The sequence below is a fragment of the Schistocerca americana genome, chromosome X (genome assembly GCF_021461395.2).
Source record: "Schistocerca americana isolate TAMUIC-IGC-003095 chromosome X, iqSchAmer2.1, whole genome shotgun sequence".
In the NCBI taxonomy this organism is placed as follows: Eukaryota; Metazoa; Arthropoda; class Insecta; order Orthoptera; family Acrididae; genus Schistocerca; species Schistocerca americana.
This window is the reverse complement of record NC_060130.1, coordinates 161,889,092-161,908,414: the sequence shown is the minus strand read 5'-3', so window position 1 is coordinate 161,908,414 and position 19,323 is coordinate 161,889,092. Positions and strand designations below refer to the sequence as shown.

At 39.6% G+C, this 19,323-nt stretch overlaps 1 protein-coding gene across 1 annotated transcript in view; it reads left to right on the top strand.

Annotated features, from left to right (window-relative positions):
• Positions 1-19,323, top strand: part of LOC124555881 — a 176,796-nt gene that overhangs the window by 11,830 nt on the left and 145,643 nt on the right. The window contains exon 4 of the mRNA XM_047129942.1: positions 7,771-7,851. Coding sequence (XP_046985898.1) covers positions 7,771-7,851 — 81 coding nt within the window. The remainder of the gene's footprint in view (positions 1-7,770; positions 7,852-19,323) is intronic.

Sequence of the window (19,323 nt, the reverse complement as noted above, 5' to 3'; positions counted from 1 at the left end):
AATTGGGGAAATATCGGGTGGGGGGAGCAGAAAAATCTAGTTTTTGTCTCAGTAGATATAATGGTATGTTTACTGAGATATCGTGCATCGTCACTGGTTGGGCGCAACTTAGTACGCGCATGACTTCCCTACTCCCTCATTCTTACTACTTCTCCCCTTTCTGCCATTCCCCTCAGCTTGCAGTCACTGCTGCCACCACTTCTTGCCGCTAGCCTAGCAGCTGCTGATTAGAAGCAGGGAGGCATGAGGAGTGGTTTGTTTGGACCTGAGTCTCAGAGACGGTTGACGCAGCGGCCAGAGATGGCGGTCATGTGTGTACAAGATGTGTCTGAGTGATTGTATGAATATGTGTGTGCTGTTGTTTTCTGACAAAGGCAATAACCAAAAATTTAGTTGTTAGAGAGTGATTGTCTTTTCTATGTGCCTGTCTGCGGCTCAGCGATCATCTTTACGGTGAGCAGCTACTTATTTTTATTCCTACTGATTCTCAGAGTATTTGCGCAACTTACCTGTTGCATGGAGTGATCACCATGATCTCATTTCATTAACATGGTGTCTGTGGCATGAGTGGACTTCCATAACAGCCCAAAACTGCAGGTCATTTCTACAGATATCTCTATAAAGGATATGGCGTGCTGATCTGAAGCCATTCGGTTCCCATTAATGTGCAGGCCCTGCCCATCGAATCTAGTCTCACCGATCTGCCCGCAGTCCGGGTCTGTCCATATGTCGCATAATGCATCGGATTTTTGTGGTTTCCCTGGACTAAGGACTGCAGTGCTCCTGGACAGGCCAGAGGCCACGGGCGATGGATTTCAGGAATTGCGACTGTCTCACCACAAGTACATTGTACAGAGTGGCATTTCATAGACATTCTATTTATTCTAGTACATTCTGACACTTCAGAAGTAGTTTATATATTAGAAAGTATGGAAAATAAGAAGAAGAAAATTGTGCCAGTTGCTGGTAGTTTGCATGCTATGTACTCGTGTATTTCTTGAAAGAAAAACCATACAATATCTGTAAAATAATAGACGTAACACAGTGGGTAGTAACTCACAATAACGAACATAGTAGAATCAACATTTTACTGGCAGTCACCTATAGTGTTTGTTTAGACAACTGTTCCCTGTCTTATACGCTTCTTTCAAGAGGCCTACTTTTTTCCAAGGTTATTTCTGAAACTAGTGAAGGTATTTTAAATCTGTCTTGCGGCTCCAACGAAATGCGTATTTTTGTCACCAAGTGAGTTTCGCTGTATTGAAATAAAATAATATCAGTGGTCTTAATGAAACAGATATACCATTTCCCTTGCTTTCTCCATCTGAAAATAGTTCATTACAAAAGATGTTGCAATGTTAGTACTTAAGATTTTTGCGCACACCTTTGGAAATACAGAAGTCCTTATATATTTTTGTTAACTTACGCTGTTAGTTACCCTCGATCTCAAAATTTGTCAGGGAAAAATGCTAAAACTTGTCAGGAAATTAGGGAAATATCAGGGAGTTTCACTTGGGGAAACTTGTGGCGACCATGATGTATAGACCATCCTATAGTAATAGACTCATTAACCTAACTAGCTTGTATCACAAAGACTGTCCACTGAATTTGATTCTTCACTCCAGTGCAATACACCAGTAAATACTTCTGCACCTCCAGGGTTTTGAAATATAATTACAAGGCTTTATGTTATTGGCAGATTCAACCTACAGAAAGGAATTTTACATAAAAATACAAAGCTACTTGTAAACTGCTGTAGTTGTATACTAACTTCTCGAGAGAAGTTACTTAAAGGTCAAATTCAGCTCCAGGTTAATGAAAGAAACATGTGTCCATGACATTTGTGCAGCCATCAGTGATAAACATAGGATTCAGACCAATCTATTTATGTAGTCTGTAATCTGAAACTTATAGTTTTAGTTAAGGTAATAAGAACTGGAACACTTTCCTTGTGAAAAACTGCTTGTAGTTTGGAGAAAACTTTCATTTGCTTCTAGTTATGGGGTATACTGTTGAGAAAATTTTGTTAAGTCCTTCATTACTGTAAACTGTAGGTCCTAAAAACTGCATAAGCAGCCTAGGAACTTCGATACATCTTCAGTAATTAACATACAATTTTGAATTTCACGTGGAATGAATCAAAAGCTCCTTGTCCTAAAGGCCACTTAAGCCTTGACTATCTACCATCACGAAGTTCTACGAGCTGCTGATCCATAAAACCCGAAGTCAGCCGACCACAACTGATCAGCAACGAGATTTGCTGTACCTAGACACAAATAGTAGATGGTCACGACATTCTCTGATGTGAAAGTTGTTACCGTTTGACAGTTAGAGTGATACTAGCGCTCCAGGCGGTGAGAAAGCAGTCAGTCACATGTATCGTTAGGATAATGGTTGTTTCTAATTATTTTCTACTTCATTAATGGAGTAGTTACATTTTTGTATTCTATGCATTAGTAAGTCAACAAGAGACACAAATTATTGTGAAATACATCTAAAAATAGCCGAATCCGCTGACACAATGACATAAGTTGCAACTCGTTAATGAGGAAATACTTTTGAGTATGTGCGTGTATACTGGCAGGTTATTCCACTGAAAACAAGAGAATGTAAACACATTTCATGCATGGGAAGCATATATTTCTGTTGTTGTCTGTTGTTATTGTCTTAGGCACTTTCCTTGATTCTTGAAAATTTTTTATGGAGTTCTCCCGTTCTTACACCTAACTTGACTTTTTAATACGTGAGTGTTTTTGTATATGTAATTACTTTTGCTTCAAAAGTGAACGTGTTAAAGATTTTCACAAGTTGTGGCTCAGGTTTAGCAACAATTGTGAGATTGGTTCCTCCTGTGTTGGGAAACAGTTTTATGACTTTTGACAATTTATCATCATGTTTGTTAGGTTTCCCCTTAAGCTACAGTTCTGGTGGCTTATTTGATATGTCAAATAATGTGAGTATTACATTCCATATAAGTTTCCTTCTTTCCACCGATTTGGCTGAAAATGTAGTGAACAAAACTGTACTTCGTTGGGTAGGTATACAAGGTCTTTCTGTAAAAGGTCAGGTCTTCTGGTAGTTACTGGCAATTCGGTGTTGTTAAAGGAAAATGGCATTATTCAGTAAATGTCTGTATGTTACAAGAGAATAGTATATAAACCGTCCTGTAATGCACCATTTCTGATCTCCGAGGGTCCTTACAAAACTAAATAATCACAGATGTGGTGTAATTTTGTAGTTACTATCGATTGTTATGGCACCACGTACATTCCTTATTATAATAACTATGTTACAAATCAATGATGCACTCATGCGACATCGTGTTCAGAAGTAACATTTGCTGCCTGCTTGGGGCACCATTATCAGTGGGGATAACAAGATAGAGATGGAGTGGCACAGTGAATAAGGAAAAGTTTACAAGCAATACACTAGAGGTCACTGCACTCATATATTACCAGAGTATGCTTCACTGCCATTGGCTACAGTAGGAAAATGCACACCCCCACATGTTACAGTCTGACGCCTTTCACTGTACTTCACAGTTTTCGGTTTAATTACCAATGTTGGTCAATTTTTATTTTTTTTATGGGTAAGGACCAAGGAAATATCTCTCAAAAACATGCATGTTGATGTGTAATTTGTTCTCGTAGCATGTCAAAAGATAGCTTGATTACCTTGTACCCAGATAACAGCGTTAATTTCGTGACGAGTTTTGATTTGCTGTTACATATCTATGATTTTTTAAGAGCTGATGAAATTTATTACCACAAATTATTGTGTAAACAATGTATTGCATGTTTAATTTCCTTCACTTACACAGATTTTAAACAATTTATTGCTGAACATTAAGATTTTTAATCATATATGCCAATTACACATGGTTTTGCTCATATTTAGGTTTTAATGTTTTCCTCATTTCTGCATTTTTCTCAATTTGTTGTTTTTTAAGGCTGGACCACACAAAATCTATTTTAAGTTTTTGTGTAGACATTTGTCAGTGGAACATGAGGAGTTCCCCATGAGAGATTATTTTGGGTTAGATTTGAAACTTGCTTTGCTACCTGTCAGACATTTTATGGTATTGGACAAATGATAATAAATTTTTGTTGCTGAATGTTGACCTCCTTTCTGAACCACTGACATCTTGAGTAATGGGAAATAAAGATCATTTTTGCCTCCAGTGTTGTCTGTATGGACATCACTGTTCTTATTAAATTGTGATGGATTATTTATGATGAATCTCATTAGTGAATGTATATGTATTGGATGGCACAGTTAAAAATACCTAGTTCCTTGAAGTGGTACCTACATGACATTGGTTTGGGAACACCACACATTATTCTTATTGCTCACTTTTGTGCAATCGGTACTTTGTTTCTAAGTGCTGAGTTACCCAGAAAATTATTCCATAAGACATTGAATGGGAATATGCAAAATATGTCAGGAAATTAATTAATTTGTTTCGACATTTGACAATTGTGTGAAGAGAAAACGTAACTGAACTTAATTGTTTGAGAAGCTCAGTAATACACTTCTTTCAGTTAAAATTTTCATCAATATACGCCCAAAAAATGGGAGCATTCTACCCTATTCGCTGACTTCTGCTCAGGTGCTACATCAATTGTTGGTATGACTCTGTATGTTGTAACAAAACTGAATATACTGTGTTTTTCTCAAAATTTAGGAAGATTCCATTTTCTGAGAATCACTTATAATTATTTGTTAAATGTCACTTACAATTTCTACTGTTGCTTTCTATCTGATGGGAATTATTATAACACTAGTATTGTCTGCAAAAAGTACCAATTCTGTTTGTTGGGTGTTAAGTGGAAGATTATTCACATATATGAGGAATGGGAGTGGACCCAAAATTGAACTTTGTGGGACTCCCATTGTGATCTCTCCCCGGTCGCTCAAACTTTCTACCCTTCCGACATGTTTGAATCATTCAGCACACTTTTTGCATTTTGTTTTCTATGTATGATTCAATCTAGTTGTGTGTATGCTCATCAGTTCTATAAAACTTGAGTTTTTGTAAGAGAGTAACATGATTTACACAATCAAATGTTATGGAAAGTTCACAGAAAATGCCAACTGGCAATATTTTATTACTTGAGACTTTTACTATTTGATGAGTGAAGGTGTAAATAGCATTCTCATTTTAGCAACTCTTCTTGAATCCAAACTGTGATATGCTAAGTAAACTGTTTCTACTCAAGTGTGAGACTACTCTTGAATACATTACTTTTTTGAGTATTTTGGAAATATCTGTCAGTAAGGAAATTAAACAATAATTCTTTAAGTCTGTCTTGTTGCCTTTCTTATGAAGAGGTTTAACAGCTGCATATTTTACCCCGTGTGGGAAAAATTCCCTGTTCCAGTGATGCATATTGCATATGTAAATTGAATTTGACAGTAATATCTCTTTCTATATATTCATCATCTCATGTCACCTCTTTTAAAACAATGTATCCTATTCTCATTAATAATTGTATGAACCTGCCTCAGAGTGGTGAAGTACAATATTGTTTATTTACATTAATTGTGCATCATGAGGTAGAGCATTAACAATTGGGTAAACATTAATTATTTCAGCCTGAAAACTGTATACAAAAATGTTATCAATCAGTGTCCTACTATCATGCTGCATATGAGTTGAAAAATTGACTACAGAAATTAAATTGAAACACCCAAATATTGATGATAGGTCATTTTTCCTGTCCCTATCTTTTAAAAAATCTACTTTGAAATCTACCCAAACTGCTAACTGTTCTTATCTGACAGGTAGCTCAATAATGCATCTAGATTTCTCATAAATAACTGAAATTTCCCATAGAGGACATCTGTAGGCTGTTAAAAGTGTCAGAGAAGTATTCTGCAGCAGGAACTCGTAAGCACAAGCGTGTAGATTGTGATCAACAAAAAACTATTTGTTTCAGTGATTGTTGACTTCGTGTCCAACTTTTACACACATTGCAACTCCTACATTTTCCATGATAGTATTACTTGGAAGTGATACTAGTCTATAGCCCCTGATACATAACTTTTCGATCCCAGTTATTATGTGATATTCAGAGACGCACAGAACATCTAACATTCAGCTGTGCTGCATGACCATTGTAGCAAGACTATGTTGGCTAATGTTAAAAGGCCAGCTAAATGAACCATCCAGACTGTTGTTCCCACAGTTACTGAAAAGATGTTAATCATCTTTAAGAAGCTCCACCAATTACCCACCAATGTTGTTGAACCTACTCTATGGCTATCTGTGTCATTTAGCCACACAAGCCAAGCCACAAGTTTTGGGGGATGTGTTATTTAAGCCGTGTAAAGTGACTTTGCCTCCAGTGGTATTATTAGGCTTAAAACTTAAACATTTATGAAATTCATTTGACCCCAGTTCCCGGCCTGGTATCCCCACTCCATTTTCTCAGTTCACGCACGCCCTCCCACAGAATTGGCTGGCACAACCTGTCCCAATGCCAGTGTCTCTGGCAGAAGTCCAGGTTGGGGATTTTTCTCTCTCATACATTCTTGAGCTTTCCGTGCTTGGACATGGTATATTAGAGTATGAATGCTTGGAGGAAGCAAGCTGTGGTTGAATGGAGAACTGTGGGGTTTGGAGGGCAGGGCCGCCCTGTCATGCAGCAAAGCAAATTTGGAAACAGTTAAAAAATTCTCAGAAAAACCAAGCAACCACCAACTTTTGTAATAATGGTCAGTTTGCAGCATCTAGAACATGTCAATAACAGAAAAAATGTATTGTAACATTTAAAAACTATGTCCAAATTTTATATCAGTTGATGTCACTTAATGTTAAAGTAAATGTTAACTCACTTTCCAGACACTCATGAGAAGATATCATTTTCTGAAAGCTGCTGGACGTACTAAGTGTATGCCCCTTACTCGTTATGTTTCGAGTCATTCTCAACCAACTGTAGAAACTTTTTGGATTAATAATTAATTCTTCTACATCCCAGTTATCCAGTACTTTCACCTTTCCTGCTGTCTCAACTTTCGCTTCAGCAAAAGAGAATTGTCTTACAGGCAGGAATCCATTATGTCACCTAATGTACATCCGACAATCTGATGAATACACATGCTGTGTACGAGCTCAAGTTGCTTCCAGTGTTGCATGCAGACTTAGAGTGGACATTTGGGCCATTCAAGTATGGGGTGATTGAATGAGCGTGACAGAAGTCGAATGCAGGTGCTCCCTGCATCCAAAATGAATATATTACTATCTGCCGGACTTTTGTGTAACAGTATGCTGCAAGCATTTCAAGCAAGCATAAAGGCCGGATGCAGACATCTACTGCCCCCTCCCTCTTCCCCCCTTCCACCTCTACATACCCGGAAACTGCCCCCCTCCCCTCCCCTCCCCTGCCGTATTATGTCACTGCAGTATCATCTCCAGTTTTTCCCGTCCACTCCTATCACCACAATTCCCACCTCCCCATCCTGGCTAGGCATGTGTCATCCAACCCCCACTCGTTCCCACCCTTCAAACTATTCTCTCGAGCATTCCACTCTCTTGCCATCCATTTGTGCCCTCTTTCCTTGTTTGGTTCCCTCCCAGTATCATTAGATTTAATCACTCGTCCTTTTCCTCCTTGTGTGTGTGTGTGTGTGTGTGTGTGTGTGTGTTTTCCTTATGCTGTTTGTTTCTTGTGTTGATTTTACTGTGTAAGTCTGTATGTACTGTCCATATTTAGATAGACTTCTTTCAACATATTTTGCAGAGTTCCTAATTTTGCTGTAAACCTACAGGTGTTGCAGATGTCCACCCATCTTCACGTGAAAGATCAGTTAGTGTGTCAAAAGAAGCTGAAGATGTGAAATACAGGCCTAGTAAGTTTTATACCTGAGAGTATTTTATGATCTGTAACTGTCACTTTGCAAGCAGAGATGGACTAGAAAATGTGGCATCTGTTTTTGATGAAGTTAACATCAAACTTTTTGCTTGTTTGTAAATGATTAGACTTATAAATTTAAAGGGTTGTTGTGCTAAGAACATAAATGCAAAGCCTCAAAGTTTACTTATTTTCTAAAAAAGAAGTGGTGATTTGGGAGTTTTTTGACTCTAATGTTTGCTTTTGCAAAAATTTCGCTCCCCCCCCCCCCCCCCCCCCCTCCCCCAAAGGTCTCTCCTTGTTTCCTTCTTTTGGCTGTGTTTAAGCTTCCAGCCGATGATGGTTTATTTTGAGAATCAGCGGTATTTTCCCACTGGTGAACAGAGTGCTTCTCTGATTTGAAGTGTTTATCAACATTATTCTTCTTTGCCCATCCAATTCGATAATTATGAAATCTCCAGAATTTTGATTATGACCTTTCATTGCCATTCATAGCTGTGTGACCCATGCTTGACAACTCTACAGATAGCACTGGGAAAATACTTGGCGTAAGTAGAACCAAAAATATCTCTATTTACACAGCTAGGGGAAGAGTTTCAGTGTGGTCTAAAAATATTTATCGATTTTGTTTTTCAGTCACTGTAATGCAGAGTTCCAGACTAGAGTATTGCACATGTGTTCCATATATGCGTGCTATTTACACTGCTTTTTGTGTGTGTGTGTGTGTGTGTGTGTGTGTGTGTGTGTGTGTGTGTGTGTGTGTGTGTGTGTGTGTCTACGACCCAGCGACCCAGGACAACTGGGAGATCAGGGAAGAACCCAGGAATTTTTTCATCTGGGAGAAAACCGGGAAAAACTTGGGAATTTTTTAGAATTCTGGGAATTTTTCATTGTTTTAGTCTTCAGTTACATTTTTGTAATTTTGACTGGTAAGAACCGATACTCTAACAAAGGATATTATTGTACCCCACTACTGCAGAATAATACTTCAACAATAAAAGATAAACGAAAGAAAAAAATGAAAATAACTTAAATTGCAAAGGAAATGCGCCATATACAACAACGACACACACTGCTCATGCAAGCATCTGCCAACAGCAAAATGTGTCAAAGGCTTTAGGAAGACTATACAATGCTTCATAACAACAAGTTGCCTCCGATGAACGTGAAGTCACAACAGTTTACATTAGATTTGTCTTAGCAGTTATGAGCGGGCTCATGTGCATGTGCAGTTGAGTCTTGTTTGAGCAGGAATGTGGCTGTTGGCTGTGCAATCAGTTGCAGCAAGCAGCTAGATGCTAGCGGGAAAAGGGGGTGCCAAATTCATATTCTTGAGGAAAAAACACTTGTTTCACAAAGCGCCTAGCATTCAGCGCATGTTTGTCTGTCGATTATTCATATGATTTTGAAAGACTTCCCTGTTGGTTTTTGAATACATTTTAAGTTGATTTCGGTATAAATCATTAATCTATTTTTGAATGCGTGTATAGTGTGCGTGATGTCTCTGTTAGGAGAATCCTTGTCACATCTAGAAATGAACTTTCCGGAGACACAAGGGGACGGGGCTATACGAGCTGAGCGGAGTAAAGCCGAATGGATGAATGCCAATCACTGTTTGATTATGTGGTTGATTGGGTTTGTGAATGATCCGCATTGTTATAATTACTAGCGAAATCCATAGATTCAGACTACCAGAGTGGAAATAAACGACTGACAGGAATAACAGGTGAGAAAGATTACGTATTATCTTCTCAGTGTATCCAAGAAAACGTATTTATGACAGAAAACTTTTGGCCAGATTGCTACACTAGTAAGGACCAGTTATACAGTCCCTGGCTAGCAGCCACGTAAGTTCTGTTCTGTAAGTAACGCAGAAAATGTGTTGTACGAACTCGTAATAATGCCTAACCGGAAAATAATCATGGGATAAGTAAACCTGTGATTCTGGCAGGCTTGGTGAAGTTAATCGGTGAACAAATTTTGACAATGACAGGAATAGCTGCAGAATTGGTGATGACAAGATTGTTTGTTAGAACGAGGAAGAATAAGATGATTCCAAATTTGTATAAAAATTTCTTAATACTGTTTTTAGATCTCATTCTTGAGAAGCTGGTGTGTATGAATGAAATGTGAAACTATTTCCTAACATAAAGCTTTTTTCTTGTAGCAGGCTTAACAAGCATTTGATATTGGTACTTCGGGAATTATATTCTGTCATATTATAAAAATGTCCATTTGTGCCAAAGCAGTCTCGTTTATTTGGTGCGTGTTACAAAATTGCTGCAGTATTAGAAAGACCTATTTTGTTTTATCTAGCAGACAGTGACAAAATAGACGTAATCAGTTCGAGAAACCACACCAGTCTTGGGTACTATTTGTGTTAACAGCTTTTTGAATATTAGATAATGATATTTCGATTTTTCTTGTAGCAAAACGTTTGACGATCTTTCACAGAAAGGAAAGCACGCCATGTAATGCTGTAGCAAGATTAGAGAGAAAAAATGCTACAAGCTAAGGATTGAAGAAATTTGTACTTTCTTGCTTGTCTCTTGTCTTTATTGGTTTTATGTATTCTATATTTCATTTCACAGAAAACAGCAAGTTATTAGCTAATAGGCAGTAAAGAGTGCAAATTTTCTGAAGAGTTCTTGTTCTCCTGTTTACAAATAATCCCATCTGCTATCGAGGTGGTGTTGTTTTTTTATTTTATTTTTTTATTTTTTTCAAAAAAAGAGGAGCAGGCTGCTACTACCAAACTGGCCGACTGGGAGCAGGAGAGGCACCACAGGACGTTTCAATTTCCACTGTCCAGAACATAGTTTGATGGCATCCATTAGAAAATATACACATTTCCATTCCACAGAGCGAAATACAGTGACGTGCGATAGAAGAATGCTTTATGAAGAGGTGTGGCACTACACTTTTGCATGCATGTCGTACATTTCCTCGAATACACGCTTCATGTTTCAGACTTTTCAGAAAGATGTGCACTACAAGATGAACATATTTTTGAAAATTCGATAATTTTTAGTATTTACCCGGTTCGCAAATATCGCAGATCCGGGATTGTCTGAGTTATAGTGGGTAGTCTCCATGTGACCCGTGTTTACATTTAGTGATTTTGCTGTTTTCTGTTTGTTTACTCTCATGTCAAATGAAAGCAAAATGGATATCTGTATCCGGGAGCTATCAAGTGAATTAAAATACATTCACATAATTACGGAAGGCTAAAATATGTCATTAGTTTCATATTCTATTTTATTTCCACATTTCTGACAATCAAGCATTAATCGCCTTCAGAACAATGAAGTTATTTTTGTCCGTTTGCTAATGAAATTTGGCTTTTATTAACCTGTTCCACAGAGGCAGTCAATGTAGTTGAAACGAAATGTGTAATTCCACACTAATGGCTAGTTTCAACTGTTCGCTGCATTCCAAGGGCACATTTTCATCTTCTAGCACAAAAGGCATTATGCCATAATAAAGAACCAAACATGATATAATATAGTACTGGTGCTTCAAGAAAATTTACATCCCGAAAACCACACTGAAAAGCTTAATATCAGGTCAGGGTCTACTTCATTGGGAATCTGGACATACAAATGTCCCATTTAAATGTGCACACTTTAGTATGGTTCATGAAATTCGAATGCTCTTGGAGTATCCTCTGATGTCTTGTTTCTTTTATGACATAATGTATGATCATTCAATATTTTTACACGTACGTATATATGGGCTTCCTATGTCATGGTAGCTGCGCAAGTTCGGTGTCACCTATTATCTGCGCTCTCTTGCAACTGCTGAAACAAACCTATTTCTATTAGGTTGCGGGAAAATATTGCAAATGGTTGTTTGAAAAGCGTTACTTTCAAAGTAAATATCCTTTTATGTAAGTTGAACTATGTGCGAGAATCTACCATGAATTTCTTAAATCACAGAGTGTTTGACTCTCATTTAAAAATCAACTCTTTGATGACGAGCCATTTAGAAGAATTTTGAACCCTGAAGATAAGACATTTGTCATTATTAAAAATTTTACTGCCACATTTGTGGGATATATCTTGAAGTGTAACACACACAAAAAAAGATCAACATTATATGCGAAAGCTTAGCTTCTCTTGCAGCTTATTAACCTTAGAGCCCAACATTGTATGTGGAAGCTTTGCTTTTCTTGTAACAACACTATGTGTATTAATTTAAACTATTAACTTTCCCTGTTTGTGTGTTAGTGGTACTTAACAGTGTGTTGCTGTTGGCTGACTACATCACGTGCCCTATGCTCTGAATATCTGCTGTCATCGGCTGGCGAAATCACATGACATGAGCTATAACTGGCTTACAGAAGCGCATCGCAATCTCGATTTCAATGATTCGGAAAGTAACATGCGGTGTTTGGTGGAATTCCAATGTATACTTTCGTTATACGAAAATATGCAGTGTACATGTTGCTGCACATCAAAGATATTTCCAAAATGTGTCTTTTTCTCTGAGTTTTGTTTTCTAAAGTGCCAGGAAATTCTACACCTGTGTCTAAAACCATAACTATTTAGAGGATTAACAAGGGAAAATTTAACACAGAAAAAGCGAGTTTTCACCCTGGAGAAAGTGTATTTTTAACCTGGAAATCCGGGAATTTTTTTTTTCCTTGTCCGTGTATACGCCCTGGTGTGTGTGTGTGTGTGTGTGTGTGTGTGTTAGAGAGAGAGAGAGAGAGAGAGAGAGAGAGAGAGAGAGAAAGCTGTCTCGCTCCGTGAAAGCTGGGTGAACTTATTTACATGGCCACTTGGATCCCAAAGCCAAGTGAGTGGACATCACTGGCTTGCAATCTCTCCCACATAGGCTGTGAATTTGCAGTGTGTGCATGTGTGTTACAGTTTGCTGCAATCAGGGTTGGACAAAATGTACACAAATGATGAACAATGAATGAAGATAATTTTGTTTGTTATTTGTGAATGACAAATAGTATTCAAAACATTATTCAATTACATGGATAAGACATTTATTTCTCATCTGTAAATAAAAAGTGTTATGAACCTTAGACGAGTTTGCAATCAAATTACATTTATTGCTCCAATTCTTTGTCAGCTATGAAACAAATGTGCCTTTTACTTTTAAATTAGTTTCGAGAACAACTCTTTATTTAAAATGCCTCAGCAGAAACTTGATTCGATGTTTGAAGATTTACCGCTGTGACACTAAAGGAAATATATGGTCCAGTCACATTAATGTTACCACCATCTGTTAAAATGTCAGTGTGCAATAACTGTTCACAGATGGCATGTGGCCGCACTAACAATGGAGGGTATATAAAGTGGATCAGGGGGATGCAGAAAACAATGCAGTCATTGTTGAAATGCAGAAATGGAGTGATGTATTGGACATCCAAAACGGTATGGTCATTGACTTTCAGGTCAAGAGTGAAAGCATTTCCAAAATGGCTAAGTTTTATAAACTATTTGCGTGCTGCTGCAGTGAAAGTATGGCATGGATGGCAAAATGCCCCTGTCCAAAACTGGTGTTGAGGCAGGCCACAGATGACAGGTGAAAGACAGCAGCGGAGGCACGTACTGGCAGACAGACATGCAACTGTTGAACAACTGACTGCCCACGTGGACCAAAGGGCTACCAACAGTGTTTCCTTAACGACCATTCAGTGAATGTTACTGCATACAGGCCTGCGAAGCAGATGTCCGATTCATACAGCCATGCTAACTGCTGTTCATTGGCAACAAAGAGTGGAATTTGCCTACCAATACAACTCTTTAGCAACAGAGTTCTTACGTTGTCCGCACATTTTGTAGAACTACAATCACAACCCAATTGCATATTTATACCAACAAGACACCAATATCTGATAGTGTTATAGTTCAATTCTTTCATCTTGGCGGCTCGCGCATGCCCGCCCAGACACGGGAGATTGCTGCGTTGCCAGTTGCACACGACGCACGCGCCAAGAGAAGCAGCGCCATAGTATAGTATAGTTTGCAAACTTACGTTTAGGGGGGAGCACGCAGTTCAAGACGTAAAGCCACCACCGCCGCATTAACCCTTTCGCTGCTACAAAGACGTGCTCCCTGCATTCCGCACTGTGCGCGATTTTGTCACTGCGCTGCTTGCCTGTGCAGATACATGGTGTTCCGACTGCTTTGACACACTTATCATTTGATTTCACAAAAACTATTTGGCCCAAAAATTTGATTTTTACACATCTTCTTGACTGATACCTTCCCCTGATAAATGACTTAATTTTGTTTCGATGTTCAACACAGTTATTATGCAGCATTAAATGTGGTAAACCATTGCACGAAATTTTGAAGAGTTTGCAGCGTATACTTTCCGTATGGTCGATTTTAGTTGCCACAATGTTCAGAAAGAAATGTGGGCAAGATACCTAAATTTCATATAAAATTTACTGTATAACAATATCTCATTTAAGTACCACATAGGTGTCGTATGTAATATTGAGAAATATTCCATCTTTCGCGACTGTAACAAAAGTTTTATTTACACCAGCGTGATGAGCTCTGACACCACATTCAATCACATCCCAGATGTGTTAGATGGTTTCAGATCTGGCAAGTTGGGGGGCCAGCATATCAATTGGAACTTGCCACTATGTTCCTCGAACCACTCTATCACACTCCTCACCTTGTGACATTGTGCATTATCTTGTTGAAAAATGCCATTGCTGTCTGAAAACATGATCGTCATGAATGGGTGGATGTGGTCTCCAAACAGTGTATGATTCTCTTTGACTGTCACGGTGCCTTGCACGCACTCCGCTGGAGCCATGGATACCCACGTGAATGTTCCCCACAGCATAAAGGAGCTGCTACCAGCTTGTATCCGTCCCACAGTACAGGTGTCAAGGAGCTGTTCCCTTGAAAGACGACGGATTTGCACCCTCCCATAGACACAATGAAGAAAGTATCAGGATTCATCAGATTGTGCAATGCTCTACCCCTGTGCCAACGCCCAGTGCCAATGGTTACGTGCCCATTTCAGTCATAGTTGCCGATGTCATGGTGTTAACATTGGCACGTGCACGGGCCGTCAGCTGTGGAGGCCCATAGTTAGGAATGTTTGGTGCACTGCATGTTCAGACAAACTTGTACTCTGTGCAGCATTCAAGTCTGATGTTAGTTCCACTATAATCTGCTGCCTGTCCTGTATTTCCAGTCAGTGATGTCCGACATCTGTAATGACGGGTGGCCGCCCAACCCAACAACGTCTGGATGTGGTTTCACCTTGGTTTTGCCATGTGCTGAAGACACTCACCACAGCAGTCCTTGAACACCCGACAAGTTGTGCAGTTTCTGAAATGCTCATGCCGAGCCTCCAGGTCATTATAATCTGCCCGCAGTCAAACTCCGATAGATCGAGCGCCCTTTCCATTCTACTCACAGTCGGCATGCTCACTGATACTACGAGGTGCATTCAAGTTCTAAGGCCTCCGATTTTTTTTCTCCGGACTGGAAAGAGATAGAAACATGCGCATTGTTTTAAAATGAGGCCGCGTTCATTGTCAATACGTCCCAGAGATGGAAGCACCGTATGACAGATGGAATTTTACCGCCAGCGGCGAGAATGAGAACTGTTTTAAACACTTAAAATAGCGACATTTTCCTTACTTGAACAGCGTGCAATCATTCGTTTTCTGAATCTGCGTGGTGTGAAACCAATTGAAATTCATCGACAGTTGAAGGAGACATGTGGTGATGGAGTTACGGATGTGTCGAAAGTGCGTTCGTGGGTGCGACAGTTTAATGAAGACAGAACATCGTGTGACAACAAACCGAAACAACCTTGGGCTCGCACGAGCTGGTCTGACGACATGATCGAGAAAGTGGAGAGAATTGTTTTGGGGGATCGCCGAATGACAGTTGAACAGATCGCCTCCAGAGTTGGCATTTCTGTGGGTTCTGTGCACACAATCCTGCATGACGACCTGAAAATGCGAAAAGTGTCATCCAGGTGGGTGCCACGATGCTGTCGGATGACCACATGGCTGCCCGTGTGGCATGTTGCCAAGCAATGTTGACGCGCAACTACAGCATGAATAGGACTTTCTTTTCGTCGGTTGTGACAATGGATGAGACGTGGATGCCATTTTTCAATCCAGAAACAAAGCGCCAGTCAGCTCAATGGAAGCACACAGATTCACCGCCACCAAAAAAATTTCTGGTAACCGCCAGTGCTGAAAAAATGATGGTGTCCATGTTCTGGGACAGCGAGGGCGTAATCCTTACCCATTGCATTCCAAAGGGCACTACGGTAACAGGTGCATCCTACGAAAATGTTTTGAAGAACAAATTCCTTCCTGCACTGCAACAAAAACGTCCGGGAAGGGCTGCGCGTGTGCTGTTTCACCAAGACGACGCACCCGCACATCGAGCTAACGTTACGCAACAGTTTCTTCGTGACAACAACTTTGAAGTGATTCCTCATGCTCCCTACTCACCTGACCTGGCTCCTAGTGACTTTTGGCTTTTTCCAACAATGAAAGACACTCTCCGTGGCCGCACATTCACCAGCCGTGCTGCTATTGCCTCAGCGATTTTCCAGTGGTCAAAACAGACTCCTAAAGAAGCCTTCGCCGCTGCCATGGAATCATGGCGTCAGGGTTGTGAGAAATGTGTACGTCTGCAGGGCGATTACGTCGAGAAGTAACACCAGTTTCATCTATTTCGGGTGAGTAGTTAATTAGAAAAAAAATCGGAGGCCTTAGAACTTGAATGCACCTCTTACATATACCATGCGTATGTCTGACTAACAGTGATTCCTCGCCAGGTGACGTTGCTATCTCCTGGATGGGTTCATATTGATAGTAGGTCGATGATCAAATGTTCTGGTTGGTCAGTGTGGATAACTCACATTATTCGTTGGACACAAGCTACACAACTTAACACTTGTTTCTTTGTCATCTTTCACTATTCCTGGACTGTATATAAAAACATCTAATGTGGCCCTCCTTGTTACATCAAAAGCATTTCACGCTCGATCTCCCGAGTACATTCTGCCAGTCTCTCCCGTTTCCATAGGGATCTCTTGACAATTGACCTTGTCTTTGGTCATTGTACTCCACACTCTCATTTTGCCTGACTAAAGGTCAGGTGGCTGGTCTTTGACATAAGACGGCTCTTTATATGTTATTTAGGATTAAATGTTCAGTAACATCGTCAATGACTTGCCACTCACTAGATATGAGACTCAGGGCCTTAATGCTCTGCTTCAGTCTGCAAATATTATCAGCAAGTAGTTCTTTCAACCCTTGGTCTTTACTGTAATGAGAATTGTATCCACAGTAATACCGGCTTCCTAAGATTGCCTCTTTCGGTAAACCGCAACAACACCTCCTAAACTTGTGTGACAGTTACAGATAACAATTCCTGGTCACTCATTCCCAACATCTAACTCTTATTCTAGAGAACCACCACCATAGACAAGAAGTCAACTATATTTGAGTTGTCATTAAAGAATAGTGTAATTGTAACAAAATCCTGAAGTGGGTTGGCAGTTTTGTTTAGTATCATAACTTTGTCACTCAGTTATGATAATTGGTCCACATTTGGTCTTTGTACTCTGTCTTGCAATTTACCTTTAGCCTCCCCCACATACTCATGTATCTGCTCCTGTAATTCATCAACCCAACCAACTGATCATTCACTTAGGAGTCTGTTTTTCTGTTCCTAATTAACACTGGCTACACACTTAATGCTTGGCAGCTAATCCATCCTTGACCTTTGCACTCAATATTGCAATTCACCAAACCTTCCCCCACACATGCATTTACCCCTTCACTCAACTCATTTAATTGATATCTCATTTGTTCGGTACAGAGCACCTGTTCCTGTCGACTAAATCCTGCAGTCTATTTTGATAATGCTTTATTCTAGCTTCAAGTCTACCATTAATCTAGCTTTAAGTCTGTGCTAACATTGGGGCCACTCCACTCCCACCCTTTTAACCATCTCATGTGGGATCATGATCAGAACTACCGTCACCTGTCTTAGCCACTAAAGTTACTCAGTTATGGTGCCATCACCGTTGCCTCCCCTGATCCACAACTCATACTGTAGCTCCTGTCTTCTCAGTAGCTGGGGATTTTGTATGAATCGAACACACGTACTGGAACACACCAGATAGCTTTAGACAGGTTCCTAAGAGTCTCTCAGGACAACCCACCCCAGTCTCCCATTATGAGTAACCACTCTCTACAGCTATCAGTCCTGTTTTGCAATCCAGTGTAATGTGATTTGGGAGTGGAGCACTAGGATTTTTCTATTATTATTATTACGTTCCTTTCTATGTTAAGGACTTCTAATTCCCAAATCTCAAACCTGCGACATCCGTGGAAGTAGGCTGTACACCAGGTGCCAGAGCTAGTCACTGCTTGCGCGACGTGACTGTGACAGGAACAGCAGGACTGCCAGAGCACTTGTGGCAGAATCAATTGGAAACAAACAACCTTGCTCTGTAACAGAAAACTAAATAAGTAATATGCTAGGTTTCAAGCACTGTCTGCTTCTGTCAGCATTGCTAAACTGGCAGACTGGGTGTTTACAAATGCAATCAGTAAAACAATAAACTGACCAAGCTTGTAAATTCCCTAAGTAAAATAAACATTATAAGCTCTTGTTAGGCACACTATTGAGTGATTTTAAAAATTATTAGACTCAGAAAAGTCCTCTGATAATGAAACATTGCTTAGAATTCACTATTAGGTGATGCCACATGAAGATGTGATATTTACAGCCAATAATTCTTCGATGAGCAGTATACTCCCGTGTTACACTTAACTGAACTCTTTAATAAGTGAACCTTAGGCACCAATCTTAACTATGTTGGACATGAAGCTTCACGGGCTAGGGACACACCACACAAATAGCAGGATTAATTACATGTGAAATATGTACCACCAAACACCAAGTTAGCAATGATGATTTCTAGCACAGACAGGTTAGTGGCCACTGATTCAGCCACACCCAAACCACTGTCCATATAAAATGCTCCTTGACCTATCTCGTCCAAATGACTGTAATGTGACTTAAGCCTTCCACTGCTACAGACATTCCCTCTACATTCACCGCAGAGCGTGGCTTTGTTAGGGCTGTACTTCTTGCGAGACGCTGTTACCTGTACTGAGAGACGACATTGTGGGCACTGTGAAATACTTGTCATCCGAATTTAAGAAAACTATTGAGTGGAAAAAAAAAAATATTTTTGCACAGCTTACACTCTGACATCTTTGCTTGATAAAGGATTGTATTTCTCTTTGTTATATACCATAGTTACACCAAATTAAGCAAAACATTGCATGATATTTTAAAGAGCTTGCAGAGGTAAAAAGGCATTGCCTAAACTTTGCTAATGATTGATTTTAGCTCACACAATGCAGTGTATGAAATGTAGGTATGAGGGTGGTTTGAAAAGTTCTTGGAAAAGAATAGAAAAAAGTACTTACATCACT